The sequence below is a fragment of the Aspergillus puulaauensis genome, chromosome 2 (assembly GCF_016861865.1).
Source record: "Aspergillus puulaauensis MK2 DNA, chromosome 2, nearly complete sequence".
Taxonomy (NCBI): domain Eukaryota; kingdom Fungi; phylum Ascomycota; class Eurotiomycetes; order Eurotiales; family Aspergillaceae; genus Aspergillus; species Aspergillus puulaauensis.
Window position 1 is genome coordinate 4,201,532 of NC_054858.1, and position 27,263 is coordinate 4,228,794.

The window sequence follows — 27,263 nt, forward strand, 5'->3', positions numbered from 1 at the left end:
TGGCCGGGATTAGAGGCAAGCTGGGTAGCTGGTCCTCCAACCTTGCGGGTCTTCTGGTCTTGAGGCTCGCCCGGGCTTTTATAGAGATGGCATGTATAGTTGACTAAGTTGTAACAATAATAGCCGAGGGCTGCAAGTCCAATCAATATTGCTCTTGCTTAGCCACTGTTTAGGCGGGTGTGAGCTGTTTCACCACGGACGTGGAATTGATAGATAGAACCGCTCGAGCCCTTTTCAAGTTGTTATGAGTGGAACATATGGTTTAAATATGTCCTTCAAGTTGCTGGGGATGCATCAGAACCTCCTAGGGCTGCCTCTAATCGAGCTTTCTTGGATCGACGTTTCATCTCGCGCTTAGAAAGAGGCTTATCGGCTGCGTCTGCGACTGGCTCCGCACCAACCGATGCCTTCCTTTTCAAGTTGTCGCCGTTACTCTCTGTCTTAGACTTGGATCCACTGCCACTCGTGCCAACTGCGGGAGCATTTGACTTCGGGGGAGGTATTTGTCCGCCATCAACAACATCGATAATACCGCGCCAGCTGGTTCGCTTTAGCTGGGCTAGAGCGACGACTTTTCGTGATTCTGCGCAGATCGCCTCTTTACCGAGCTCCTGTGACAGGCCCCACACGCATGCTAGATTGACCACATCGAACGGAGCCCGCACGCCTAATGCTTTCTTGGCCTCACTTGACACTATGATGCCCCGCCCGCGGGTTGCGCGAATCAAGGACATTGCGTTACCGATGAGATTCCGGCGTGGCTCTAGTCCACTTCCTGTGATTCCCGGTCCGTAGCATATCTCAAAGCGGATACCGCGTGCGATGGCAGCCGAGAGCATCTTAAACTTGAAGTGATAGGGATGCCTGACGGACAGGTCCAGGGAAATGATATCGCATTCCGCATTTGTACATGCATTCAATAACGCTTTCTCGTTACTTGGGCGTAGGGCGACCAAGTCGTAGGCTTGAGCTATGCTGGTGAGGCGCTGATTCTGTGCGGGATCGGAGAGGGGCAAGTTGAGGCGCGTGAGGACTGAAAGGCCTTTCGGAATGTCGCTGGGAAGCGCCGGGGGTGTAGGATTTGGGGGAAGTTTTCCGGTAATCGTCTGCGAAAGAGCGACCGTTGTGTAGCCCACTATTTGTCAGGTTAGCTCTTCATGTGCCCATATTAAATCTAGAAAATAGCCCGCAGGTCGTGTGGCCTCGGGCGTGGGTAAGGAAAAAGAAAAAGTGACATACATTCGGCAAGGAAGCTGAGCGTTGCGGAGGCCTCAGGATCACCTGGGCTGTAGGGTACGTTCAGGTCATAGAACATCGCAAATAGTCAGAGCTTTAAAGGCCCAGCACCAGCCGCAATTATCGTCTCCTGGTCCTCCAGCGATGAGGAAGAAAGTAAAGCTCGCTCGAACTGTCCCAGAAAGGAAAGCCAAAATCATCCGCATCAATATTAATCCGGAAAAAGCCGGTCTAGCCTCTTCGGGTCCGAGGAAGTCACTGATCCCGTGACTCGCAAGGCGGAGCGGCACTTCTGGGCCAATCTGCATTATCAGCAGAATAGGTTGAAAGAGCCCAACAGGTTTCTGTCCAGTGGCTGTTCAGGGCAATAGCACGGCTGCCTCTTAACAAATCGCTCAGTCTGCCATTATCCCCAAAGCTGTTGCTGTCTGTCTCTTCAATTTGTACTGCTTTTCGCGCAATCTCCGGCCAGTTCAACGCACTGTCCCACCAACCCCGCCGCTTTTCACCAGTCTCAATATCCAATTGTGGGCTTGATTCCCACGTTGCTTTTCAGCCGCCATCACCATGGCGCGCGTCTACGCTGATGTCAATAAGCACATGCCACGGTCCTACTGGGACTACGACAGCGTGAATATCTCCTGGGGCGTTCTTGAGAACTACGAGGTGGTCCGTAAAATCGGTTAGTACCCTCATTTCGCAACCTCCGGTATCGCTAGAGTCTTGCGCTGGACACTAGACATGCTAATTTCCTGGCTTTATAGGCCGCGGAAAATACTCGGAAGTATTTGAAGGCATTAATGTTGTGAACTACCAGAAATGTGTTATCAAGGTCCTTAAACCCGTCAAGAAGAAGAAGATCAAGCGTGAGATCAAGATCCTCCAGAACCTGGCAGGTGGGCCAAACGTGGTAGCCTTGCTCGATGTTGTCCGCGATAATCAAAGCAAGACGCCTAGTCTGGTCTTTGAATACGTTAACAATACCGATTTCCGGACGCTTTACCCGCGTTTCTCGGACTATGATGTTCGTTTCTATGTCTATGAGCTTTTGAAGGCTCTGGATTTCTGCCACAGCAAAGGAATCATGCATCGGGATGTGAAGCCTCATAACGTTATGATTGACCATGAGAAGCGAAAGGTTTTGTGATTCTCTATGCCGATAAGAAATCTTCTCTGACTCTTTTTAGCTCCGCCTAATTGACTGGGGTCTCGCCGAGTTCTACCACAAAGGAACGGAATATAACGTGCGAGTCGCGTCGCGGTACTTCAAAGGACCCGAATTACTGGTCGATTTCCAAGAATATGATTACTCCTTGGATATGTGGTCGCTCGGCGCTATGTTTGCTTCCATGATTTTCCGCAAGGAGCCATTCTTTCATGGAAACAGCAACTCCGATCAACTGGTGAAGATCGCCAAGGTCCTGGGGACCGAGGAATTATTTGAATATCTGGACAAATATGAGATCGAGCTTGATCCTCAGTATGACGAAATCCTCTCTCGCTTCCCCCGCAAGCCTTGGCAGTCGTTCGTCAACTCGGAGAACCAGCGCTTTATCAGCGAAGAAGCGATAGATTTCTTGGACAAACTGTTACGTTATGACCATGCTGTAAGATCCCAACTACAAGATCTTAGTAAAATTCTCCCCACTGACATTCTAACAGGAACGCCTTACTGCCCAGGAAGCCATGGCGCATCCTTATTTTGCACAGATCCGGGCTGAGGAGACGGCTACCCGAAGCAACACGTCCTCATGAGTCACTTCCCGGATCGCCGACGACGTTGTCTTGCTCCAGTAATGCCTCGCTGCCTAGTCTACTCCCTATGGCTACGTTCATTCTATGACAACCCTAAAGGCATCTTGGTACAATATTCTGAGTTCGGTCCATGTGCATCGGAGAGACAAGTTATCTGCGAATATTCACAGTATGGTGGTGCGACCCTTCAAGCTTAAGTTATGCTGGTTAAATGAAAATGCCGGGGCTCAACGACTGACGGAAACGTACGGAGACGACGACAACGACAACGACCGAATAAATGACATTCACTTACATACTATATGTTGGGCACTGAACCCATTTCAGCCCTTTACTCTTGGCGCATTGAGCGTGTGGCAATTCGTGTGGTACAATGGGGCTGGGGCATCGTTTCCATGTGTATTTTGCGCAATCGAATTTTCTTCATGATGGGCTTGCGTCTGTTTTCATTACCCTGTCTCCACGTGAATAGTTTTGACTGGTGTTGATGGAATCCCACCTACTGTTTCGACTCTACACCCTCCTCTCTTCGTCTTCGAACCCTCATTATTCCTCTCCTGTTTCGCATTTTCCCCTTGTGGTTTTATTGCAGTTGTCCGGACGTTCATACACACTTTATGATCATTGAAAGGCGTGGGGTTAGTTTGGCGGCCATATAATACACTCATGATTTGATGAAATTATCATGCTCCTCTTCTGCTCATATGCTTTGGCGTTGATAGAAAGACTAGCACCCAAATTCAAAAAAAAAAAGAGTATTTAATTTGCTTCAGACTATATACAGTACAAGTCACGTGCACAAGCTTTGGCCTGCGGAACTTTTATTGCGCCTCTCATTTCGCTACAAGACGAGAGTGCAAAAGAATAGCTCGCATCCATTGAGCCGCGTTTCTTCTTTTTTTTTTGACATGATTTAATAGTTCGTCCCTTTTATATCAATCGCAATTCTCCTCCAATCGTACTGCTACCGCGGAGTCTTGCAGGGCCCCGCATTGCCAGACTTGATTCGTTCCGCTCCCTGTTCTGCGCCTGGGAAATTTAATTTGCCCGCATTTCCCACAACCTCCGACCCCTCCCCCTCCTTACCCTTTGTCACCGTTTGAGTCATCGGCGGTCAAGATACTTACTCGACTATTCGTGGCGCGAGCGGCGCCTAGGAGACTTGCTCCTTCAATCTACCGACCATTTTCCAGAATGGCTCAAGACTCCGCTTCCATGAATCCAGGTTGGCTTTTGCCCAAGTGACACGCCGTTGTCAAATCCAGTGGCTAATTATTTTCTCTTTTGACAGCTGGTGAGCCGACAGGCCCCAAGGTGGATGCCCCTCCTCAGGCCAATGATCAGCAGAACGCCGGCCAGGATGCAGGCGCGCCCAAGGTGAAGAGCGAGAAAGAACGTAGGTCTCCTCCCGAACTTAGTTGTTTGTGACCACAGATTACTGACTATGGTTGCGTCTGGAATAGTGGAACGAGAACGCAAGAAGGCGGAGAAGTTGAAGAAGTTCCAAGAGAAACAGGCAAAGGCCGCAGCTAAACCCGGCGCCCCCAAAGCAGAAAAGAAGGTCAACAAGGTCGAGAAGGACAAGACAACCGATGCATACGATCCCAAGGTTATTGAGGCTGGGCGATACCAATGGTGGGAGGAGCGTGACCTTTTCAAGCCTGAATTCGGCCCTGATGGCAACGTCAGGCCGGAAGGCTACTTCGTTATCCCAATTCCTCCTCCAAACGTCACTGGATCACTGCACATGGGCCACGCGCTCACAAATGCTCTCCAAGATACCATGATCCGTTGGCAGCGCATGAAGGGTAAAACTACCCTGTGGCTCCCTGGCATGGACCATGCCGGTATCTCAACACAGAGCGTGGTTGAGAAAATGCTGTGGAAGAAGGAAAAGAAGACACGCCACGATTTGGGCCGTAAAGAATTTTTAGACAGGGTTTGGGATTGGAAGCACGAGTACCATGGCAACATCGGCAATGCTCTGCGCAGAGTAGGAGGCTCATTTGATTGGACTCGAGAGGCTTTCACCATGGACGACAATCTGTCCGCGGCTGTTACTGAAACTTTTGTTCGTCTCCACGAGGAGGGCGTTATCTACCGTGCTAACCGCCTCGTTAACTGGTGTGTGGCTCTCAACACTTCTCTGTCCAACCTCGAGGTCGAAAACAAGGAGGTTGAAGGACGTACACTGCTTGATGTCCCCGGGTATGAGAAGAAGGTTGAGTTCGGTGTTTTGACTCACTTCTGCTACGAAATTGATGGTACGAACCAGAGAATAGAAATCGCTACAACCCGTCCTGAGACCATGATTGGTGATAGCGGTATTGCCGTCCACCCTGAAGACAAGCGCTACAAGCATTTGGTTGGCAAATCTGCTCGTCACCCCTTCATTGACCGATTACTCCCCATCGTTGCTGACCCCGAGGTGGACCCCGAATTCGGTACTGGTGCCGTGAAGATTACTCCGGCTCATGACTTTAACGATTTCAACCGTGGAAAGGCCCATAACCTTGATTTCATTTCTGTCCTCAACGACGATGGCACCTTTAACAAGAACGCTGGCCCATTCACTGGCATGAAGCGCTTCGATGCTCGGTACAAGGTCGTCGACATGTTGAAAGAGAAGGGGTTGTATGTGAAGTGGGAGAACAACCCCATGAAGATCCCTCGTTGTGCGAAGTCAAATGATGTCATTGAGCCCATTCTCAAGCCTCAGTGGTGGATGAAGATGGAGAGCCTTGCTGAACCCGCCATTAAGGCAGTTGAAAATGGCGATATCATCATCAGACCCGAGTCAGCCGAAAAGAGCTATTTCCGCTGGTTACGGGGCATCAATGACTGGTGCTTGTCCCGACAACTTTGGTGGGGTCACCAAGCACCGGCCTACTTTGTGCAGATTGAGGGTGAAGAAGGCGATGATAGCGATGGCAACCTCTGGATCACCGGCCGCAATGAAGAGGAGGCTCAGAAGAAGGCTGAAGCCAAGTTCCCTGGCAAGAAGTTTACTCTCAAGAGAGATGAGGATGTGCTAGACACTTGGTTCTCTTCAGGACTGTGGCCATTCTCCACTCTTGGCTGGCCTCGTCAAACTCACGACTTTGAGAAGCTGTATCCTACATCTGTTCTTGAAACCGGCTGGGATATTCTTTTCTTCTGGGTCGCGAGAATGATCATGCTAGGTATTAAGATGACTGGCAAGGTTCCATTCAAGGAGGTGTACTGTCATTCCTTGATTCGGGATTCTGAGGGACGTAAGATGTCGAAGTCCCTTGGCAATGTTATTGATCCTTTGGATGTTATGGAGGGTATCAAGCTGGATGATCTTCATGCTAAACTCCTTGTTGGAAACCTTGCCGACAAGGAGGTTGCTACCGCTACCAAGTATCAAAAGAAGGCATTCCCTAAGGGTATTCCGGAGTGCGGCGCTGATGCTCTTCGTTTCTCGCTTGTGTCTTACACGACTGGTGGTACGTTTACCCGAATAATATTTTACACATTGACCGCGTTGCTAATCACTTTGTTGTAGGAGGTGATATTGCATTCGACGTCCAGGTCATTCACGGATACCGTCGATTCTGTAACAAGATCTACCAGGCCACTAAGTACGTTCTGGGCAAGCTTGGTGATGACTTCAAGCCTCAGGCAACAGCATCAAAGACCGGGAAGGAATCTCTTTCCGAACGCTGGATTCTGCACAAGTTCAACACTGCCGCCAAAGAGGTAAACACGGCACTGGAGGATCGTGACTTCTCTGTTGCTGCTTCCACAATCTACCAATACTGGTACAGCCAGCTCTGCGACGTGTTCATTGAGAACTCCAAGTCTCTCCTGGCTCCCGAGCTGCCACAGGAAGTGCAACAATCTGCGAAAGAGACTCTATATACAGCTTTGGAGGGCGCTTTGACCATGATCCATCCCATCATGCCTTTCGTCACCGAAGAATTATGGCAGCGCCTTCCTCGCCGTCCTGATGACAACACTATTTCAATAATGAAGGCCAGGTTCCCCGAGTACAAGGCAGAATTTGATGACTCTACGGCTGAGACTGCTTACGAGCTCATTCTTAATACCTCAAAGGCCGTTCGATCGATTCTTGCCCAATACGATGTTAAGACCAAGGGCGATATCATCGTACAGACATACGACCCGACCAGCTTCAAGACCGTCTCGGATGAACTGCATATCGTCAAGTCCCTCGGTGGTAAAACACTCGGTGAGCTTAGTGTTCTAGGACCGGAGAACACCACCCGTCCATCCGGCTGCGTGGTCGCCGCTGTTGGTTCCCAGGCTGCTGTCTATCTTCGCGTGTCCAAAGAAGTAGCCCTTGAACAAGAAGAAAAAGGGAAAGCCAGCTTAAACAAGGCGCAGGAGGCTGTGCGTCGCCAGACTAATCTGATCAGCGGCGCTGGATGGAAGGAGAAGGCGAAGCCTGAGGTGCGTGAGCATGAAGAGAAGAAACTCCGGGATGCGGAAAGCGAGGTTGCTCGGTTAGAGGAGCAAATTCGTGAATTCGAAAAGCTGCGACTGGAGTAGGTAGGATTAAATTTTTAAATTATTGAATATAAAACACGAATCTCCTTCATTATTATATGAAAATTCCCTTGCAATTATCTTATTCAAAGCTGTGTCGTGGAGATATTTAAAGTTTAGTATCTTTTATCGATAAGCGATGCCAAGACCCATCCGCCAAAACTTTTCCAACGATTTTACAGGAACCAGCACCAGCTTCCGATATCACCAACCTTCACCCATACAATATATTTTGGGCTCATTAAAATGCTCCGAGAAGTGTAAGTAAATTGAAACTGCTCTATGTAGGATTTTTGTCTTATCATTATCTTCCCTACCGTGTGCGATACACTCGACCCAACCTTCCACTGACGAAAATCTCTGCCGCAGAAAGCCCAAGAACCCGCGCACAGCGCGCATCCTCAAGGCCAAGGAGCCTCAACTCATCGAAGGTGCAAAGCGCGCTCTGATACTCCACGGGTCAAAATGCCCAGCGCCTCTCCACACCGTCCTCAAGACCTTCCACTCCCTCACCACACCTCACTCAGTCCTCTTCCACAAGAAAAATGAGAACATTCACCCATTCGAGAACGTCGAGAGCATTGAATTCCTTGCCAACAAGAACGACTGCGGTATTGTTGCTTTCGGTAGTAGCAACAAGAAACGGCCTAATTGCTTGACGCTTGTACGCATTTTCGACACCAAGGTTCTCGACATGTGCGAACTGTTACTCCTCCCTAACCCCGACGGCGAGGAGATTCCCGAGATGAACAGGCTCGCTATGCACGTCGGTGTCGGGCTCCGGCCGTTGATGCTATTTTCGGGCAGTGCGTGGGAGGATACGACGTCCACAACGCATGCGATGGTGAAGAGCATGCTTGTGGATCTGTTCAAGGGCGACACCAGCGACAAAATCGATGTTGAGGGGCTACAATATGCACTGATGGTTGGCGCGGAAGAGCCTACGGCGGGTTTGGCGCCTGTGATTCATCTACGGTGGTACAAGATCGTCACCAAGCGGAGTGGGCATAAGCTGCCCCGCGTGGAGTTGGAGGAGATTGGACCCAAGTTTGACTTCAAGCTCGGACGTATTCAAGAGGCTCCTCGCGATGTTCTGAAGGAGGCTATGAAGCAGGGCAAGAGACCGAACGAGGAGATCAAGAACAAGAAGAATATTGGCATTGACTTGATCGGTGATAAGGTCGGTCGGGTGCATCTGGATAAGCAGGATCTGGGTGGATTGCAGACGAGGAAGATGAAGGGTTTGAAGCGGAGAGCCGGCGTTGAGTCCGACGAGGAGGCCGGAGATGCGGATCTGATGGACGTGGACGAGGTTTCGGACGACGAGGCGCCAAAACGGGCCCGACACGAATGAAGGGAAGGGCAGGGCGCGGGCGATGGATATAGTCTACTAAAGTATTGTCTCTTCTGGCTTGTTTCTAGGCGTTATCGGTGTCAGTCCATAGTTACTCCATAGTATAGAGTAAATGAAACACGTGACATGACGTTTTGTGGTCGACTCGGCAGCAGCTCACATGCCGAGGATCTTTTCGCTCCCAGCGCGGATACAAAACTGCTGCAAGATGCCGCCCGCAACGCCGAGTCCTATCTTCGTCTCTCACCCTTAAAAAGAGCTCCTCCGTTTTCCCGGTCGCTACTCCGACCTTCTACGTCCCCCGATGCTCCCTGTTGTCCCAAGCTCCATCCGCTGGTGCAACTGAACTCGAACCTGCCGCAGCTCCGACTCAGTCTGCCGAGGTTATCCGCTAACAGTACACGGCTATGGATGCTCTCGTGGTAGGGTATTCATGCGATCTGTTTTTGTTTTGTTGACGAGCCACAGTAATGCTAATCGCTATTCAAGTCGCGGCTGGACGCCCTCGTTACAAACCCGGATCTCGCTCCGCTATTGTCGTTGCTAAAGGGTATTCGCAATGGCGCGGTCTACGGTGCTAAAGTGCGGTTTCCGCATGCTCTGGTGTATGTACTACGTGATGACGGTCCCGATACTACTGGATTTCGGTTGCGCTAACACAAATGGCTTTTAACATAGCATGATATTCCTATTCCGCTCTGGAACGTGAGGCTTCCTGCATGAAATATACCCCAGACTACGGGGTCTCGGCAATATACACTAACATACGTCATCTAGCATACGGGAAAAGGTCAAGCTAGTACTCAATGCTACACGACAGCATGCCCGAAATCTCGCCGTATTCTGCCTTATATACAAAAGCTCTATGATTGTTTTGCGCAATATCAATCCTGCTGGTGTCGGGAAAGAGGGGCAATACGATAGTTTCTTTGCGGGGTTGATGGGAGGTTATGCGGTCTTTGGCCGACATAAATCAAGTGTCACGCAACAGGTACGTTGCATTGCATACCGGGTGGTTTGGAATTTATGAGAATAATTTGTTAACGCTCCATAGATTGTGATCTATATCTTCGCGCGTGTCGTCCTCGGCTTCGCCAAGCTCTCCGTTCAACCTGGCGCGCACCCTCTCTCAGATCTCATGGGCCCTGAAGGGCGGAAACATATCGAAAACAATGCCTGGGCTGTTTTCGCTTCCGTCAGCTGGGCGCTTGTCATGTACCTCTTCCGCTGGCACCCGGAGACATTGATGTCGAGTCTACGGAGCAGCATGGTTTACATGTATGTCACTACTCATTCCACTTCTCTCGCATGCAATGGTCGTTTCTTACTAACTCCGCTCTCAGATATGCCGACTCAGATCACTGGGACTCATTCCGTAACTTGCTAGTCCACAACAAATAGACGATTTCGACTTGTCACGTTTGCGCTTGGTGCTATAACTCTTTTAGTCTTAGGGCTATTCTCCTTTTTTTTCTCTACTACTACGGGCAAGGCGTATAGAATCGGCGCATATTGTTTTCTTGGGCTCCGATCCGTACTACTCGTTCTCGGTTTCAAGTTATCCTGTATAATTGTTACACCGTTCCATATTTTAAACCGGGGACGGCCAAGGTGGCCGCGTCCTGAAACATCTATGGATATTATTCAGAGCCCCCCACCCTCTGGCAGGTTGATGGATAGAATGGCAATACAATAAATCCATATCAATGAATATGAAGCGTATACTTTAGTTATTTGCAGGCACCACGGGAACCTCTCTGATATATCCCGTCCGCCTAGCACTTGCAAGTCTATTAATTTAATCATAGCTTACTCTTTGGCTCAACCAGTCTCTCCACATCAACAAACTGGTAGTAGTACTCCAAACTATCCGGATTCAGCAGCGTTCCCGATGCTTTGATCTTCTTCCCAGAGACAATCTGCTTCACAGGTAGTTCAACCTTTTTGAGATTCACCGTCGTCTGTAGACCAAATTATCAGTATTTTCTTTTCGCCAACCCTAGATTGGAAGTCGAAGAGAGAGATAATAAGAAGAAGGAAAAAAAAAAAAAATGCATACCGGAATCTCAGGCGTCACAAAAATATACTTCGGCACATGTCTCGCACTCAACGCCTTCTTAATAGCCTCCTTAACACGCCCTACAAGCTCAACCGTAAGACCATGCCCGGGCCGCATGAGTAAGAACAGGACGACGGATTCGTCGGTGTCCTGAGGCCTCCTCTGTCCGACACATAGCGAGTCGACAATTTCGTGCGTGAATTGGGTCTCAATCACGTTGTAGATTTCGGCAGAGCCGAAACGGATTCCGGAGGGGTTGAGCACTCCGTCAGAGCGGCCGAGGAAGTAGACTTGTTTCGTTCTTGGGTGGATGGAGATGAAGTCGCCGTGGGTCCAGACGTCTGAGGTGGAGTTGGTTAGTTCATATTCTTTCAGGACATAGCGGGTAGGTAGGGCCATTGGGGCTAGAATAGGCAAGTAGACGGACGTACTATCAAACCGGGCAAAGTAGGAATCAAAATATTTCGTTGGGCCATCATCGCCGAGGAATTTAACCGGCATTGTTGGAAATGCTGTTGTTGCGACGAGCTCGCCTGGGACGCCATCGGGAACGGCAGTTCCCTTTACGCCGGAGGCACCTTCGTCAGCTTGGTCGTAAACTTCCACTGCGATTCCAAGTGGGAGACCCTGGCAGCCGCCTAGGTAGAGCGGGGTCAGGGGGTTCTCGAGCCCGAAGCAAGCTGCCAGGTCTGTTCCACCCGAGATATTTGCTAGCTGCGCGCGAGCTGGGAATCCCTTGTCGTAAAACCACTCAGCGATGGATTCGGGGAGAACCATTCCTGTGCTTGTGACACCGACAAGATTGCTGAGGTCCTCTTCGTTGCGTGGGGATATGCCGTTCTTGCGCAACTCGTGAAGGTAACGCGGGGATGTGCCAAAGTGTGTTACTTTGTATTTCCCTAGGAGCTGGATAAGGACCTTTGGACCAGGTATGAAGGGGCTTCCATCATAGAGTATTGTCCTTCCACCAAATAATAAGCCCGATATGGCGGACATGTACATAATCCAGCCAGTAGTAGTGTATTGGAGCGTGACTGACTCTGAACTGTGGCAACGATGTAGTCGAGCTTCCTTACTCGAGTTGAGGATATAGCCACCGACACCGTGTACTATCGGCTTCGGCTTCCCGGTTGTCCCTGAGGAGAAAGCTACAAGGAAAGGATCGCGGAACCCAACACGGACAAACTCTAGCTTGTCGGATGGCGCAGTTGCAAGTAGATGTGCCAGAGGCTGGGCTTTGGGTACGCCAGACACATCAACCGGACGACCAGGGAATCGAGGAAGAGTAACTAAGCTTTCGAACTCGGAAACTTCCGTAAGGCCGTTAACGACATCAGTGATCTTCGGCCGCAGATCAATGTGCTTCCCATTGTATACAGTGGCGTCATCGAAGAACACGTATTTTGGTCTTATTTGGAGAAGACGGTCGAGGATGCCTTTGACACCAGTATCAGTAGAGGCGGATGAGAACAGTGCTCCGAGAGCGGTAGTGGCCAGGAAGACCACCAATGTGTCGATGCTGTTGCTAGCGACAATGGCTACGCGATCTCCTTTGGTCACGCCAGCCGCCTTGAGTGCTTGTAGCAGTCCCCCTGTCCGTTGTCTCAATTGGGACCAAGTAATGGAGACATCAGGCTCCAGGGCTCCTTCGCGGACTTGGGTCGCCACGATTTTGCTGTCTTCCTTTCCGGTTGTAGTGATGAAATGAGACCCGTTTGGTGCCTTTTCGGCAGTGAAAAGCATGTTCTCAGCAAAATTCAGCCGAACTCCTTCAAACCAGCTGGGAATACTATCGATCCGAGCGGATTCATCAACTACGGTAGTATAAGAACCTTCGTAGATGATAGGAAAGAATTTCCAACTAAAGTCCCAGAATACGGCGCGATTCTTCACTGACCAGGTTTGAAGGTCATGGTAGGTCTTGAGATTGGTAAGATAATGTCTGTACTCATGGAATCCAACGGACTCACTGGCAAGCTGATACCCTTCTCTTTCTCCAGCCTCTGCTTGAAGTCCCACATCAGGGTAGCCCTAGGGTTGGGATGCGCCCAAAGCTTGCGGGGAATGTCTTCTGCGGAGGCCATATCGTAGTGTCGGGGATACTTGGTCCTAGAACAAGAGAAACGGAAAAGGAATTCATGTAATATAAGTCTCGCAAGGAGATGTGTATTCCGAGGATAGTCTTCCTCCAAAAGGTAGTGGGACCTATGTAGGCCTCGGCATATAGAAATGCGGGGAAACAACAGCAGTTTGAACCGATGGCCTCATTCAACTCGACCAGCTCGTTATCGGAGACCGGCCTGGATCAGAATCTCGGCTTCCAGTGGAGCGCCTTCCCCGTTATATCCGCCCATCGTGTTCTTTGCCGAATGCCGGGGTGTCACTTCATAGTCACCGCTTCTTGATGGGTCTCCCTCATCGGGAACTGCCATTTGGTGAGGGTGACTGTAAGACCTTGGCATTAGTATCAATTGTCCCCAATGTAATGTTTTCATCGGTCATGATGAGTGCTGGACTCCAGAGTATTCAAATGGCTCCTGTCTTGTTTGTCCGGTGTTGGTGTTGGAGTCTTGGAGAGGTAAATTTATGTATGCCTGAAATCCGAGGCATTAAAACCAATCAAAGCGAACAAACAGCGGGGATGACAAGGAAATGGGCCTCTCTATGTGCTTCCAATTCCTGCAAAGATTATTCTCCCTCATCGCCTGCGTTTGACTGTACATTTTGAGTCTTGCGAGCTTAGGCGATGCTATTATTGTGCGGCGCGTCTAGGAACCAATGGCCTCGCCCACAACTTCCGAGATCCATATGGACGAGACAACCCGCGGTGTCACCCCAAATCGAAATTCTTCGGAGATAAAGCCCGAACAATGCGATCCACAGACTGCGCAGTCTACTGAAACACCAAATGCTCGCGGCAAATGGAGAATTGGTGCGATATTGATTGCGTTGGCGGTAAGTTCTAGCGTACATAAGAAATAGTGCACATAGTTAGGGCATGATACTGACGCAAGGGGTAGTTAAGCTTATTTATTTCTGCTCTGGATCAAACAATCGTAGCGACGGCTTCTCCGACAATATCAGCAGACTTGCACTCTGGTGGTGGATATGTCTGGATCGGGGGTGCCTATCTTCTCGGAAATGCCGCCAGCGGCAACATCTGGGCCAATCTCTCTGATATTTGGGGACGGAGACCAATTCTCCTATCAGCCGTTGCACTCTTCTTTGTATCATCGATCATATGTGCCACGGCACTGGACATGGCCATGTTGATTGTAGGTCGCAGCATCCAAGGTGTCGCCGGCGGTGGGCTCATCCAGCTCATCCTCATTACTATATCTGACCTGTTCAGTGTTAGGTAAGACTATACACTTATCATCTGACCTGCCGCTTGGCTTATACAAAGCAGACTACGTAGCCTGTTCATGGGGCTCATGGAATGTACTTGGACCGTTGCGGGAGCGCTTGGCCCCGTGCTCGGAGGCTCTTTTACCGAATCTGTTTCGTGGCGCTGGATCTTCTGGATCAATCTTCCAGTGTGTGGAACCGCTTTCGTGCTTCTTATCCTGTTCCTTGATGTCCATAACCCGAAAACACCTGTCATTGATGGCATCAAAGCAGTGGATTGGTTCGGTAGCTTCTTCATTCTGGCTATCTCCATCATGGTCCTTCTAGGACTCGACTTTGGTGGGGCTACGTTCCCTTGGGATAGCCCCAAAGTTATTTGTTTAATTGTGTTTGGCGCTTTGATGTCTATTGCGTTTATTTATAGTGAAAAGAGGCTGGCAAAGTACCCTCTTATGCCACTTCATGTGTTCAAGAGCCGCTCGAACATTGCATGCTTCTTAGTGGACTTTACACACAGTTTTGTGAGTTTTCTAATATACTAAGCCGCTGGAGTGAAATGAAGTACTGACTTATGGATGCAGGCCTTCCTCGGCGCAGAGTACTTCCTCCCCCTCTACTTCCAATCCGCCAAAGAAGCATCCCCATTTCACTCGGGTATCCTAATTCTCCCATTCATCTTGAGCGAATGTCTTGCTAGCCTCTCAGTGGGAATTTTCATTCACCGTACCGGCCACTACCGAGGGGTGATCTGGCTTGGAATGACCGCTGTAGTTCTCGGAATGGGTCTATTCATCGATTACAACACCACCACAGCCCTAGGCAAGATCATCGGCTACCAAATAATAGCAGGATTTGGCTGTGGCCTTCTCTTCTTCCCTCCGCTGCTCGCACTTCAAAACAATATCCCAACTAAAGATACGGCAACTGCAACTGCAACATTTGGCTTCATTCGCAATATTGCCATGGCCCTTTCCGTTGTCCTAGGCGGTGTTGTCTTCCAGAACAGCATGCTCATGAAACGGCCGCTCCTCAGCGATGCAGGTCTCTCATCGACGCTACAGGAGGACTTTACCGGCGCTGAAGCCGCGGCAAATGTCCTTGCTGTCAAGGACGTGGCGGATCCGCTTCAGCGCCAAGCTGTGAAGCAGGCATTTGCGTCGAGTATTCGCAATATATGGATTCTGTATACGGCGCTTGCGGCAGTGGGACTTGTTGCAAGTGCGTTCATCAGGAAGCAGGAGCTTAGCAAGGAACATGTAGAGACGAAAACGGGGTTGAAAGAGAAGGATCCACCTGTGTCAGTGGCGGTACAGGAGAGGCCAGTTTCGAGCGTTTAAAACCAGACCTGCTTCGGATCCTTGTTTGTATATATGGTTTGGTAAATACATAGTTCAATATATATAACCATATTTGCCAAGGGCGAAAAACTCTCGAGAGATATTATTCAATAACAATTACACTCAGCACAAATATAAAGCATGATAACCTTATGATCATTTATTTGCCAGGGTTGAGCTTGTCTATTCCAACAGTAACAGGAACAGTCTCCAGAGACGGCAAACAGCGATCTCCGAATCGGCGACTCCCGAACTGCAACTCTCCACTCACTCACTCCACTCCATATAAATCATCCATCCCCTCACGCTACTTCTTTTAACCATTCCCTCTGTCTTCTGCTCAATCGAACTAAAAATGTCTCCCCAAACTCTTCTTACGTCTCCCTCTTTAAGTCTTACACCCGAGCCACTCACTCGCGACGGGTTTGCCCCCTTCGGCACCGCAATTATCCCCCCTCTTCCCCGCACCACCACCAGCGCTCCAAACCCTCTATCCTCACACCCAACCCATCGACTCGTCCCAGCCCCTGTTGCAGCAAACCAACTATCGGCGTTGAAGTACAGTCCTATCTCGCCATTAACCAACAACTACCCCTCACAATGCCCAAGCAAGCAACCCTCCGAAGCTCGAATGACCATGTTCAGCTGCTTCCCCCGAGCGCTCCGCACGGCTGCCGCAAACCCCAAACCCAGAGTTGAAAATAAGAAAGTTTTCGACGTTGGAATCCTAGAGCGACACCCCTTCACAACGCAAACATTCACCCCGCTCGGCCTCTCCTACGACGACAAGGGCGAGACATATTATCTGGTCATCGTGGCTCCAACGCTCAAGGGCGAAGTCGCTACAGCAACTACGGGGTCTGGGGAGAAGGTGTCTATCCGCGATCCGCCGGACTTGAGCCGATTGAGGGCATTCGTGGCTAGTGGGGGAGAGGCCGTGACGTATGGGGCTGGGACGTGGCATGCGCCGATGGTGGTTGTTGGACAGCGGAGGGTGGATTTTGTGGTTGTGCAGTTTGCGAATGGGGTTGGGGATGAGGATTGTCAGGAGGTTTGCTTTAAGGAGGGCGTTGTGGTTGATTTGAGTGGGGTTCGTGCTGGTTCTGAGGAAGTGAAATCGAAGCTTTAGAGCTGATGTTTGACACTGAACTTGTGGCGAGGGTTATGCATGGGAGTGGTATGATTATATTTGCATTTGTATGTTCGTATGTATGACTATATATTGGTAGAAGTGGAGATGTCCGATCATGAAGCGGAGGCACTGAGTGGGGGGTCTAGATCCCTGTGAACACTGTTGCGCACGCTGCGGGCAAGATCGAGGGTCTCCTTGGGCAGTCCGGCCAGTTGGGCAACCTTCAAAGCATGCGACTCGCGGTTCACGCCTTTTCGCAGTCTATGGACGAATGAAAATGAGCCTGAAGAAGCCTCTTTAACATCCGTGCAGTATCTCCCAAGCGCAGGGAATTCATGCGTCATGTCAGCAAGTGTATGGAAGTGTGTGGCAAACAGCGTCCGGCACTGGTTGCGGTAGTGCAGGTGGTGCAGGCAGGCAAAACTGACTGCTGCTCCATCCTCTGGAGTAGTACCACGACCCACCTCGTCCATGATCACAAACGACCGCGGTGTCGCCTGCTTGAGGATCGCAGCCGTTTCTAGCATCTCTACCATGAACGTCGACTGATCGCGGAAGAGGTCGTCTGCTGCGCCGATGCGACTAAAGATCTGGTCGACCACACCTATCTCTGCATAGTCGGCGGGCACGAAAGACCCAACCTGCGCAAGGATGGTGATTAATGCATTTTGTCGCAGGAATGTGCTTTTACCTGCCATGTTGGGCCCGGTGATAAGCCAGATGCGCTCGGATTCACCCAGGAAACAGTCGTTGCTTACGAAATGTCGTCCCTGCTCCTCAAGACCGAGCTTGACTGTTGGATGTCTCCCTCCGACGATTTTGTGGTTGGTGCCCTGAGTTAGAATTGGGCGGACCAGCCGTTGTTCGTCAGCGAGCGTGGCAAATGAACACGCGACGTCTAGTTCATCCATAACCAATGCATTGCGTCGAATTTTCACCAGGTTAAGGATGACGTCGCGACGCAGTCCCTCAAAGATCGCCTGCTCCTCCTGGCGGATCTGGAGTTTCATTTGGTCCATTCGGCCGCCAAGTTCAGTCCACGCGGGCAAATAGAATGACCTGGTCGACTTTGTTGAGGAGACATTTCGTGTGACACCCAAGCCTTCTAGTTGCTTTTGCGAGATTTTTGCTCCCTTAACATGGCATATGTGCCCTAAACCAGGGGTCCATTTGAGGGTTAGGGCAGACGAGCCGACGGAATCACGGAGATGTTGACCTAGGCCCAGCTTCTCAGCCTGTAGCTGGTCCAATGTCCGGTGAAGCTCTTCAAGTGCATGGCTTGCGTCTCTCCGCATAATCCAAGCGTCAGCAGCGGACGAGTCATCCACTGCTGGGCGATCGTTGCTTTTGGCCCTGACCTTTTTCGGTAAACTCTCCAGATCACCAGGCACACCTTCATTGAGGGTGACTTCTTGGGCTAGGCTGGCGGCTTCCGCTGCCGTATCGTCTTCAATGCGTTGCTTCTGAAGTAAACCTTCCTCATCAATTGCGGACAGAATTTTATCAGCCAAAACAGTCGGCCCATCCAGATAGAGTCGATTAATCATTGTCTGAAGAGATTGCCGAAAAGCGTCCGTGACCTGTGCGCTGCTGGTTTCATCGCGTTCCTTGGACAATAGCAGGCGCTTTACTTCTTTCGAAGCTTCTATGGCTCGAGATAAACAGATCAAATCATCTGGGTCTCCTCGACCTAGCGTGAATTTCTGAACCAAACGCTGAGCATCATAACTGCGTTTCAGCAGCTGTATTAAATTCTCTTTTAGCGTCTTATCCTCGATAAAAACTGAAACTAGATCGAGACGTTCATTAATCACAGCTAATGAAGTCGAGGGAGATGTTAGGCGATCCCGCAAGAGTCGCGCTCCACTTTTGGTCGAGGTGCGGCGTACTGCATGGAGTAGGCTGCCTTTCCCAAAGCCATCTCGTGCTGATTCGAGAATCTCAAGTCCTCTGAGGCTATTACGATCAATATTCATGGATTCGTCAAGGTGTCGGCGTCGCGGCGGCTGTAACTTCAGGTTTAAACCTTGCAGCTGAAACTGTATGTATTGTAATAAACTATAGCCCGCAGCAGCCTCTTCTTGGGTGAAATCCTTGGTTGACTGGGATGGAAGAGGCGCTTCCAACATAGGTGTCCAGTCTGATACCGGTAAAATCTCCTCAGGGAACTGGAAAAAAGTCATCAGCCGCTGTTCATGGCCAATGAGCAACTGCAGCTCTTGTCCAACTAGATTCTGGAGGTGTTGATCTACGAGAATTTCGCGAGCACCTATCCTTGCAATCGCTGATGGAAGCATTTGGGCGGTGGTAAACTGGGTAAAGAAGTCACCAGTAGAAAGATCTAACCAGGCTAGGCCGACGTTCTGCGAAGCCGACGTTAGAACATGTTGATGAGCAGACTCATCAGTACCGTCAGTATGGCTTGGAAGCCTTCCTAGCGAAGACGTATCAAGATATATCGCCATCAAGAAGTTATTTTCGGACGGATCCATAAACTTTTCGTCAATCAGGGTGCCTGGTGTGATAACCCGTGCTACCTTTCGGTCGAACAGCAAGCTACCAGAGCGACCTCGCTCCTCCGCACTGTTAGCAAATTCTTCGCTAATCGCAACGTATTTATTCAAATCTTGAACAAGTATCTTCAGGAAGCGATCTAGCTGGAAGAAAGGGAATCCTGCCATGGGAACCGGGCCAGCGCTGGTCTTCTTCGAGGCAAGTTTTAAATTAAGGAACGGGGCAAGCTCCTCAGCTTGCTCGAAATAGAGCTATTCTTCGGTCAGAACCTGAGCATTGCAAGGAAGTAATTGTACAAAGTACCTCGTAGAAGCCCCCAACCCTAGTCAGAACAACACAGTTCTTGAATTTCTGCATGTTGTTGCGATGTCCCTGAACAACCGTTGGGTATCGGAGAGTATCATCCACCACTTCATCATATGATTCCAATTTCAGCGCTCCCTGAGGCAGGTCCTTGAGCTTTACAGTGGATTTCGTTTTAGCAGACCGTCGTTGCGTACCGTGGAAGGCCGGGGCTGGCCCAGGGGCTGCGGCGCGTCGCGGTCGTTGAGCATGGTGGCAGATAGTTCGATGTACATGACAGCGATAGGGGAGGTTGGTTTCAAGGCGAGCCAGAGACCGAGCCTGCGACTGAATCAAGTAAGGTATACGACATCCATTGATTGGCATGATCTCAGAATTGTTCTGGCGTGTTGGTCGCGTGGAGAGCAGCTCGTTTCCAGGCTTTCTATTCTGTCGGCAGAAAACTTTGCTGCCTCAGGCAATAACCGCCAAACCTTCCGGGTCCGGGCCACCGAATTCTGCGACTCAACTTGATTCTTCCCGGCAGCTTCAACGCAACCACTTTTCTTCCTCAACACCCACGAGAGCGCGCAGCTTGACAACCGAAGTTAGCTTGCTTGCTGCAGGAGGATGGTCCAGGTTTGTGACGCCTCACGAATCTCACTTTGCCACAGAATTCATCTCTAGTCGCAGGTGTCTCGACGCGCCGCCGAAACTTGAGCCTGAGCTCCGTCGAGCCAGTGACACCTTATTGTGGTCGCTTCCCTACCGGTGACCTTCCTTTTCGCTTTATTTATTCATTTCACATCGCCAAATCGTCAAAATGGCGGACCAAAATATTTCACAGTACAAGTACTCGGCGATGTCCAACCTGGTTCTCCAGGCGGACCGTCGTTTTATCTCTCGCGTCAATGATGAGGCCACCGGAGACCCAGAATCGCTTGCCGGCCGCATTGGTATCCGGGAAATGGGATCCAGAATCGCACGCGATGACGCACCGAAATCCAAGAAAAAGGCCGTCGGACCGATCGACATCGAACGAGGTGCTATTCGAGAAGGCGAAGACGTTCTTGCGCGCGAACAGAAGAAGCGGCAAAAAGGGCAAACAACCCAACTCCGTGGCCAGGGAATTCTTACCGCTGCCGATGCCCTCGTCGAAGGCCTCAAATATCGCCCTCGCACGCCAGCCACCCGAGCCACGTACGACTTAATCCTCACATTAACTGCAAGCCGTCTCGGCGACGTTTCACACGAAGTTGTCAGGAGTGCTACCGATGCGGTATTGGAGGTCTTGAAAGACGAGGAAATGAGAGACTTCGATAAAAAGAAAGAAGTCGATGATTTACTTGGCACTTCGCTGGATCCAAAAGAGTTTAATGAGCTGGTTAATCTCGGAAAGAAGATTACAGATTACGATGCGCAAGACGAAGATGAAGAGATGGGAGACGGAGCTGCGGGAGAAGATGAGGCAGAACTCGATGAGCGACAAGGTGTTGCTGTGGTCTTTGACGAAGACGAGGATGAAGACCGCATGGGCACCGTGGATGAAGTACACGATGAAGACGAGTCAGAGGAAGAAGAAGAACAAAGAGATTCAGGTGATGAGGAGACTGGCGTAAAAGAAGCTCCGGAGGACTTACCCACGGAAGAGATGGTCATTGATGGCGGATTAGACCAAGATGGTGACCGACAAAAGAAAGGACTCAAAGTTCACGCTCGCGACATCGATGCTTACTGGCTACAGCGCCAAATTGGATCTGCATACTCCGACGCCCATATTCAGCAAGAGAAGGCCACTCAAGCACTCGAAGTTATGGGCGGCAAAACGGAGGATGGTTCAGAGAGGTCGTTGCGAGATGTGGAAAATGATCTCATGGAGCTTTTTGATTACGACTATCCAGAACTTGTCGCCAAGCTTGTCACGAACCGAGATAAAGTTGTTTGGACTACTCGCTGGCGACGAGTGGCTGAAGATGCCGACGCACGTCACCTAGTGGAGAGCGAAATGGTCGAGGCTGGACATCGTGCTATCCTGGATGAGATTCGTGGGAAGACGGCCCGTGATGACGACCCAGGTCGCCCCGAAAAGAGAATCAAAATGGACCTTGCGGACGTTGATATGCCCAATGCCCCCGCCGCCGCCGCCGAGGAGAAGCCCGCGGAAGGTGGATTAGTTAGAGGATTGCAACCCAAACGCTTGATCAACTTGGAAAATCTCGTATTCCATCAGGGCAACCATCTGATGACGAACCCCAACGTCAAATTGCCTCAAGGCTCTACAAAACGGACGTTTAAGGGATACGAGGAAATCCATGTGCCGCAACCAAAGCCTAAGCAGGAGCCCGGAGAAAGGAAAGTCGCAGTTTCAGAGCTTCCTGAATGGGCACGTCTTGGTTTTGGAGAAGCCAAGGAGCTCAATCGAATCCAAACCAAATGCTACCCTTCTGCCTTCCAGGATGATGGAAACATGCTTGTCTGTGCCCCCACAGGATCTGGAAAGACCAACGTGGCCATGCTTAGCATCCTTCGTGAAGTTGGGAAAAACCGCAACCCTGAGACAGGAGAGATTATGCTCGATGATTTCAAGATCATCTACATCTCCCCTCTGAAGGCTCTTGTGCAAGAGCAGGTTGAAAACTTTGGCAAGCGTCTCGCCCCTTACGGTATCAGGGTATCAGAGTTGACTGGTGATCGTCAACTTACGAAGCAACAAATTGCCGAGACTCAGGTCATTATCACAACCCCGGAAAAGTTTGATGTTATTACGCGAAAGGCGTCAGAGACCAGCTACACCAAGCTTGTTCGTTTGGTTATCATTGACGAAATCCATCTTCTTCACGACGAGCGTGGCCCTGTCCTTGAGAGCATCGTCAGCAGAACTATTCGTCAGGTTGAGCAAACCGGCGACCCGGTCAGAATTGTCGGTCTCAGTGCCACCCTTCCAAACTACCGCGATGTCGGAAGCTTCCTTCGTGTTGATCCCCAGAGAGGGATGTTCCACTTTGATGGTTCCTACCGACCCTGCCCCTTGAAGCAAGAATTCATTGGTGTTACGGATAAGAAACCTATTAAGCAATTGAAAATTATGAACGACATTTGCTATAACAAAGTTATTGAACACGTTGGGCAAAATAGAAACCAAATGCTTATTTTTGTCCACTCTCGGAAGGAGACGGCGAAAACTGCGAAATACCTCAGAGACAAGGCTTTGGAAATGGAAACAATCGGACAAATTTTGAAGAGTGACTCGGCAAGCAGAGCTATCCTCGCTGAAGAGGCCGAGTCGGTCAATGACGCTTCGCTGAAAGATATTCTTCCTTATGGCTTCGGTATCCACCATGCTGGTTTGAGTCTTGCGGACCGTGATTCGGTCCAAGCGCTTTTCAAAGATGGTAGCATTCAGGTCCTCGTATGTACAGCAACCCTTGCCTGGGGTGTTAACTTGCCCGCGCACACCGTCATCATCAAGGGAACCCAGGTTTACTCCCCGGAGAAGGGTAGCTGGGTGGAATTGAGTCCTCAGGATGTCCTCCAAATGTTAGGACGAGCCGGACGACCGCAGTATGATACCTATGGTGAGGGCATTATCATCACTACACAGGCTGAAATTCAGTATTATCTCTCGTTGATGAACCAGCAATTGCCGATTGAGAGTCAACTCATGGGCAAGCTAGCGGACAACATGAACGCGGAGATTGTGCTTGGCAGCATTCGTACACGAGACGAGGGTGTGGACTGGCTTGGGTACACCTATCTATTCGTCCGCATGCTGCGCTCCCCAGGTCTATACAGTGTCGGCGCGGATTATGAGAATGACGATGCACTAGAGCAGAAAAGAGTTGATCTTGTTCATTCAGCCGCCGTACTCTTGGAGAAGGCTGGACTTGTCAAATATGACAAAAAGACTGGACGACTACAATCCACAGAGCTTGGGCGGATTGCTTCGCACTATTACATCGGTCACAACTCCATGCTAACGTACAACCAACACCTCCAACCGTCCATCAGCGGCATCGAGCTTTTCCGAATCTTCGCGCTGAGCGATGAGTTTAAGTATATTCCTGTCCGTCAGGATGAGAAGCTTGAACTGGCCAAGATGCTGGGCCGTGTGCCCGTTCCAGTCAAGGAGGGTATAGATGAACCTCACTCAAAGATCAACGTTTTGCTACAGGCCTACATCTCTAGGTTGAAACTAGAGGGACTTGCCTTGATGGCAGACTTGGTCTATGTGACCCAATCGGCTGGGCGTATTATCCGCGCTCTATTTGAAATTTGCTTGAGGAGGGGCTGGGCGTCTGTGGCTAAGAATGCTCTTGACCTTTGCAAAATGGCTGAGCGAAGAATGTGGCCGACCATGAGCCCGCTGCGCCAGTTCCCACGATGCCCTAGGGACGTCCTTCAGAAATCTGAGCGAATCGACGTGCCCTGGGGTAGCTACTTCGACCTAGACCCCCCTCGCATGGGCGAACTTCTCGGCATGCCCAGAGCTGGTCAGACTGTTTGCGACTTGGTTTCCAAGTTCCCTCGTCTGGAAGTTCAAGCTCAGGTTCAACCCATCACACGCTCCATGCTGAGGGTTGAGTTGACGATTACCCCCAACTTCGTGTGGGACGAAGAGTTGCATGGAACTGCGCAGGACTTCTGGATCATGGTCGAGGACTGCGATGGCGAGGAGATTCTGTTCCACGATCAATTCGTCCTGCGCAAGGACTATGCCGAGTCGGAGATGAATGAGCATCTTGTCGAATTCACTGTTCCTATCACCGAGCCTATGCCGCCTAACTACTTTATTTCTCTTGTCTCTGACCGTTGGATGCATTCGGAAACTCGCATTGCCGTGTCCTTCCAGAAATTGACCCTTCCAGAGAGGTTCCCTCCTCATACTCCATTGCTTGACATGCAGCGAGCTCCAGTTAAGGCTCTCAAGCGCGACGAGTACCAGCGACTGTACCCTGATTGGGAGTACTTCAACAAGATCCAAACGCAGACTTTCAAATCCCTATTCGACAGCGACGACAACGTCTTCGTTGGTGCCCCCACGGGCAGTGGTAAGACCGTTTGCGCGGAGCTGGCGATACTGCGTCATTGGACCCAGGAAGACAGCGGCAGAGCGGTCTACGTTGCTCCGTTCCAGGAGCTCATTGATCTCCGCCTTGAGGACTGGAAGAAGAGGTTGGGCAACTTGGCTGGTGGCAAGACCATCGCTAAGCTTACGGGAGAAACGACTGCCGATCTGAAGGTTCTGGCCGGAGCCGACCTTATTCTGGCTACCCCCACACAATGGGATGTGCTTTCTAGACAGTGGCAGAAACGCAAGAATGTCCGCGCCGTTGAGTTATTCATTGCGGACGAGCTACACATGCTCGGAGGCTATGGTGGATATGTATACGAAGTTGTGGTTTCCCGCATGCATTCCATGGCACTCCAAACTGAAAGTGGCATGCGTATTGTCGGTCTCAGTGTTCCGCTTGCCAACGCTCGGGATATTGGGGAGTGGATTGGAGCCAGCAAGCATACCATTTATAACTTCAGTCCTCACGCTCGGCCAGTACCTCTGGAGCTGCATATTCAGTCCTTTAGCATACCCCATTTCCCTTCGATGATGTTAGCCATGGCAAGGCCGGCTTATCTTTCAATTCTCCAGCTGTCTGCTGACAAGCCCGCCCTGATCTTTGTGCCCAACCGAAAGCAAACCCGCTCAACCGCTATAGATCTCTTAACTGCTTGCGGCATTGATGACGACGAAGACCGGTTCCTCCATGCCGACGTCGAAGAGCTACGTCCCCTGCTCAGCCGTGTCCAGGAACGTACACTGGCCGAATCGCTTTCTCATGGTATCGGATATTATCACGAGGCTCTGAGTCAGACCGATAAGCGTATCGTTTCTCATCTTTACAACATCGGCGCAGTTCAAGTGGTCATTGCCTCGCGCGATGTCTGTTGGGAACTTAACCTGACCGCACATCTGGTGGTAGTTATGGGGACTCAATTTTTTGAGGGCCGGGAGCACCGATACATTGACTACCCCATCAGCGAAATTCTGCAAATGTTTGGCAAAGCTTCTCGTCCCGGCCAGGATAAGATTGGCCGCGGTGTTCTCATGGTTCCCACGGTCAAGCGTGAATACTATAAGAAATTCCTCAATGAGGCGTTACCGGTGGAGAGTCACTTGCAGCTCTACATGCATGATGCGTTTGTCACTGAGATCAGCCAGGGAACAATTGCGTCCACTCAAGATTCTGTTGACTGGATGACGTACACATATTTCTACCGACGTCTTCTGGCCAACCCGAGCTTCTACGGTCTCACCGATGTCAGCCATGAAGGGCTTAGTACATTCTTGTCGGAGCTGGTGGAAAACACACTGAAGGAACTGTCTGAAGCTAAGATCATTGACCTGGACGAAGAGGATGACACTGTTTCGCCTCTGAATGCTGCATCCATCGGCGCCTACTACAATATCTCGTATATCACCATGCAGACTTTCCTCCTTTCCTTGTCAGCGCGAACGAAGCTCAAGGGTATCCTGGAGATTGTCACTTCGGCGACGGAGTTTGAGTCAGTTCAAATGCGACGCCACGAGGATCACATCCTCCGCCGGGTGTACGACCGCATTCCGGTCAAGATGTCGCAAGCTGCCTACGACTCACCCCACTTCAAATCCTTCGTCCTCCTTCAAGCCCATTTCTCACGCATGCACCTGCCTATCGATTTGGCTAAGGATCAAGAAGTTATTGTTAGCAGAGTTCTTAACCTTCTCAGCGCTTGTGTGGACATCCTCGCTTCGGAAGGCCATATGAACGCCATGAACGCCATGGAGATGTCACAGATGGTGGTTCAGGCCATGTGGGATCGTGACAGTCCCCTCAAGCAAATTCCTCATTTCAGCCCCGATGTCATCAAGGTTGCCAACGAGTATAAGTATGTACACACTATCCCTTCTAACAATACCGGTTCTAACCTTGTGTCCGTAATTAGGATCAATGACATCTTCGAGTTCATGGAAGCGATGGACCCGTCCGAGAACAAGGACTATGCTACCCTGGTTAAGCGTCTGAGTCTCGACAACAAGCAGCTCGCACAGGCAGCTGCGTTTACCAACAACAAATACCCCATTCTCGAACTTGATATGGAAGTCGAGGACCCGGAGAACATTACCGCCGGCGAACCTTCGTATCTGAAGATCAAGGTCGAGCGCGAGGTAGAGGAAGATGAGGAAGTCGACGCAACTGTCCACGCACCTTTCTACCCCAACCAGAAGATGGAAAACTGGTGGCTGGTCGTTGGCGATGAGAAAACAAAGAGTCTGCTTGCGATCAAGCGAGTCACCATCGGTCGCAAGTTGGAGCTCCGTCTGGACTACACCGTGCCTACGCCTGGTGAGCATGAGCTGACGCTATACCTAATGTCTGACAGCTATGTTGGCGTAGACCAAGCTCCCACATTCACGGTCACAGCTGCTGAAGGCATGGAAGAGGATGAAAGCGAGGAGGAGGAGGAGTGATCTGCACGATGTTTTTCAAAAGAGCCCTTTTTGTTTAATGGGATTTGAAGTTGTACTAGACAAAGTACTGTAATTATATGAATGATTAGAGTTACGCCAATCTAAATGACATTCATCCATACTCGGGTTCACATAAGGAGATGGGCTAATTAATGTGTGGTCGTCTGGAATGCAGCTCGGACATGCAAAGACGCTGTTGACGCAACGCC

The 27,263-nt window shown here is 50.4% G+C and overlaps 10 protein-coding genes across 10 annotated transcripts; 7 read left to right on the forward strand and 3 right to left on the reverse strand.

Moving 5' to 3' along the window:
- Positions 1–275: 275 nt before the first annotated feature.
- APUU_21732A (ribonuclease P subunit p30 family protein) lies at positions 276–1,315 on the reverse strand (the record flags this gene model as incomplete). Its single annotated transcript, XM_041700517.1, has 2 exons — positions 276–1,135; positions 1,240–1,315. The coding sequence occupies 2 exons, from the start codon at positions 1,313–1,315 to the stop codon at positions 276–278; spliced, it is 936 nt and encodes a 311-aa protein (XP_041553494.1).
- Positions 1,316–1,803: 488 nt separating this feature from the next.
- On the forward strand, positions 1,804–2,991 carry CKA1 (casein kinase II subunit alpha/alpha'; the record flags this gene model as incomplete). The annotated part of the gene is made up of 4 exons (XM_041700518.1): positions 1,804–1,918; positions 2,001–2,374; positions 2,424–2,843; positions 2,899–2,991. The coding sequence occupies 4 exons, from the start codon at positions 1,804–1,806 to the stop codon at positions 2,989–2,991; spliced, it is 1,002 nt and encodes a 333-aa protein (XP_041553495.1).
- Positions 2,992–4,185: 1,194 nt separating this feature from the next.
- Positions 4,186–7,527, forward strand: VAS1_2 (valine--tRNA ligase; the record flags this gene model as incomplete). Its single annotated transcript, XM_041700520.1, has 4 exons — positions 4,186–4,216; positions 4,283–4,387; positions 4,455–6,461; positions 6,521–7,527. 4 exons carry the CDS (start codon positions 4,186–4,188, stop codon positions 7,525–7,527), a joined length of 3,150 nt encoding a protein of 1,049 aa, XP_041553496.1.
- Positions 7,528–7,770: 243 nt separating this feature from the next.
- On the forward strand, positions 7,771–8,878 carry RPF2 (rRNA-binding ribosome biosynthesis protein RPF2; the record flags this gene model as incomplete). The annotated part of the gene is made up of 2 exons (XM_041700521.1): positions 7,771–7,784; positions 7,894–8,878. 2 exons carry the CDS (start codon positions 7,771–7,773, stop codon positions 8,876–8,878), a joined length of 999 nt encoding a protein of 332 aa, XP_041553497.1.
- Positions 8,879–9,285: 407 nt separating this feature from the next.
- On the forward strand, positions 9,286–10,279 carry APUU_21736S (Tim17/Tim22/Tim23/Pmp24 family protein; the record flags this gene model as incomplete). The annotated part of the gene is made up of 6 exons (XM_041700522.1): positions 9,286–9,300; positions 9,368–9,483; positions 9,557–9,583; positions 9,656–9,869; positions 9,933–10,156; positions 10,222–10,279. The coding sequence occupies 6 exons, from the start codon at positions 9,286–9,288 to the stop codon at positions 10,277–10,279; spliced, it is 654 nt and encodes a 217-aa protein (XP_041553498.1).
- A 401-nt stretch (positions 10,280–10,680) lies between these two features.
- Positions 10,681–13,021, reverse strand: APUU_21737A (acetoacetyl-CoA synthase; the record flags this gene model as incomplete). Its single annotated transcript, XM_041700523.1, has 4 exons — positions 10,681–10,839; positions 10,938–11,278; positions 11,369–12,857; positions 12,908–13,021. 4 exons carry the CDS (start codon positions 13,019–13,021, stop codon positions 10,681–10,683), a joined length of 2,103 nt encoding a protein of 700 aa, XP_041553499.1.
- A 694-nt stretch (positions 13,022–13,715) lies between these two features.
- Positions 13,716–15,622, forward strand: APUU_21738S (MDR family MFS transporter; the record flags this gene model as incomplete). Its single annotated transcript, XM_041700524.1, has 4 exons — positions 13,716–13,892; positions 13,958–14,295; positions 14,347–14,806; positions 14,867–15,622. 4 exons carry the CDS (start codon positions 13,716–13,718, stop codon positions 15,620–15,622), a joined length of 1,731 nt encoding a protein of 576 aa, XP_041553500.1.
- A 355-nt stretch (positions 15,623–15,977) lies between these two features.
- Positions 15,978–16,751, forward strand: APUU_21740S (ureidoglycolate hydrolase; the record flags this gene model as incomplete). The annotated part of the gene is made up of 1 exon (XM_041700525.1): positions 15,978–16,751. One exon carries the CDS (start codon positions 15,978–15,980, stop codon positions 16,749–16,751), a length of 774 nt encoding a protein of 257 aa, XP_041553501.1.
- A 116-nt stretch (positions 16,752–16,867) lies between these two features.
- Positions 16,868–19,937, reverse strand: MSH1 (mismatch repair ATPase MSH1; the record flags this gene model as incomplete). Its single annotated transcript, XM_041700526.1, has 2 exons — positions 16,868–19,519; positions 19,572–19,937. 2 exons carry the CDS (start codon positions 19,935–19,937, stop codon positions 16,868–16,870), a joined length of 3,018 nt encoding a protein of 1,005 aa, XP_041553502.1.
- A 436-nt stretch (positions 19,938–20,373) lies between these two features.
- On the forward strand, positions 20,374–27,054 carry BRR2 (ATP-dependent RNA helicase BRR2; the record flags this gene model as incomplete). Its single annotated transcript, XM_041700527.1, has 2 exons — positions 20,374–26,471; positions 26,529–27,054. 2 exons carry the CDS (start codon positions 20,374–20,376, stop codon positions 27,052–27,054), a joined length of 6,624 nt encoding a protein of 2,207 aa, XP_041553503.1.
- Between the last annotated feature and the right edge of the window lie 209 nt (positions 27,055–27,263).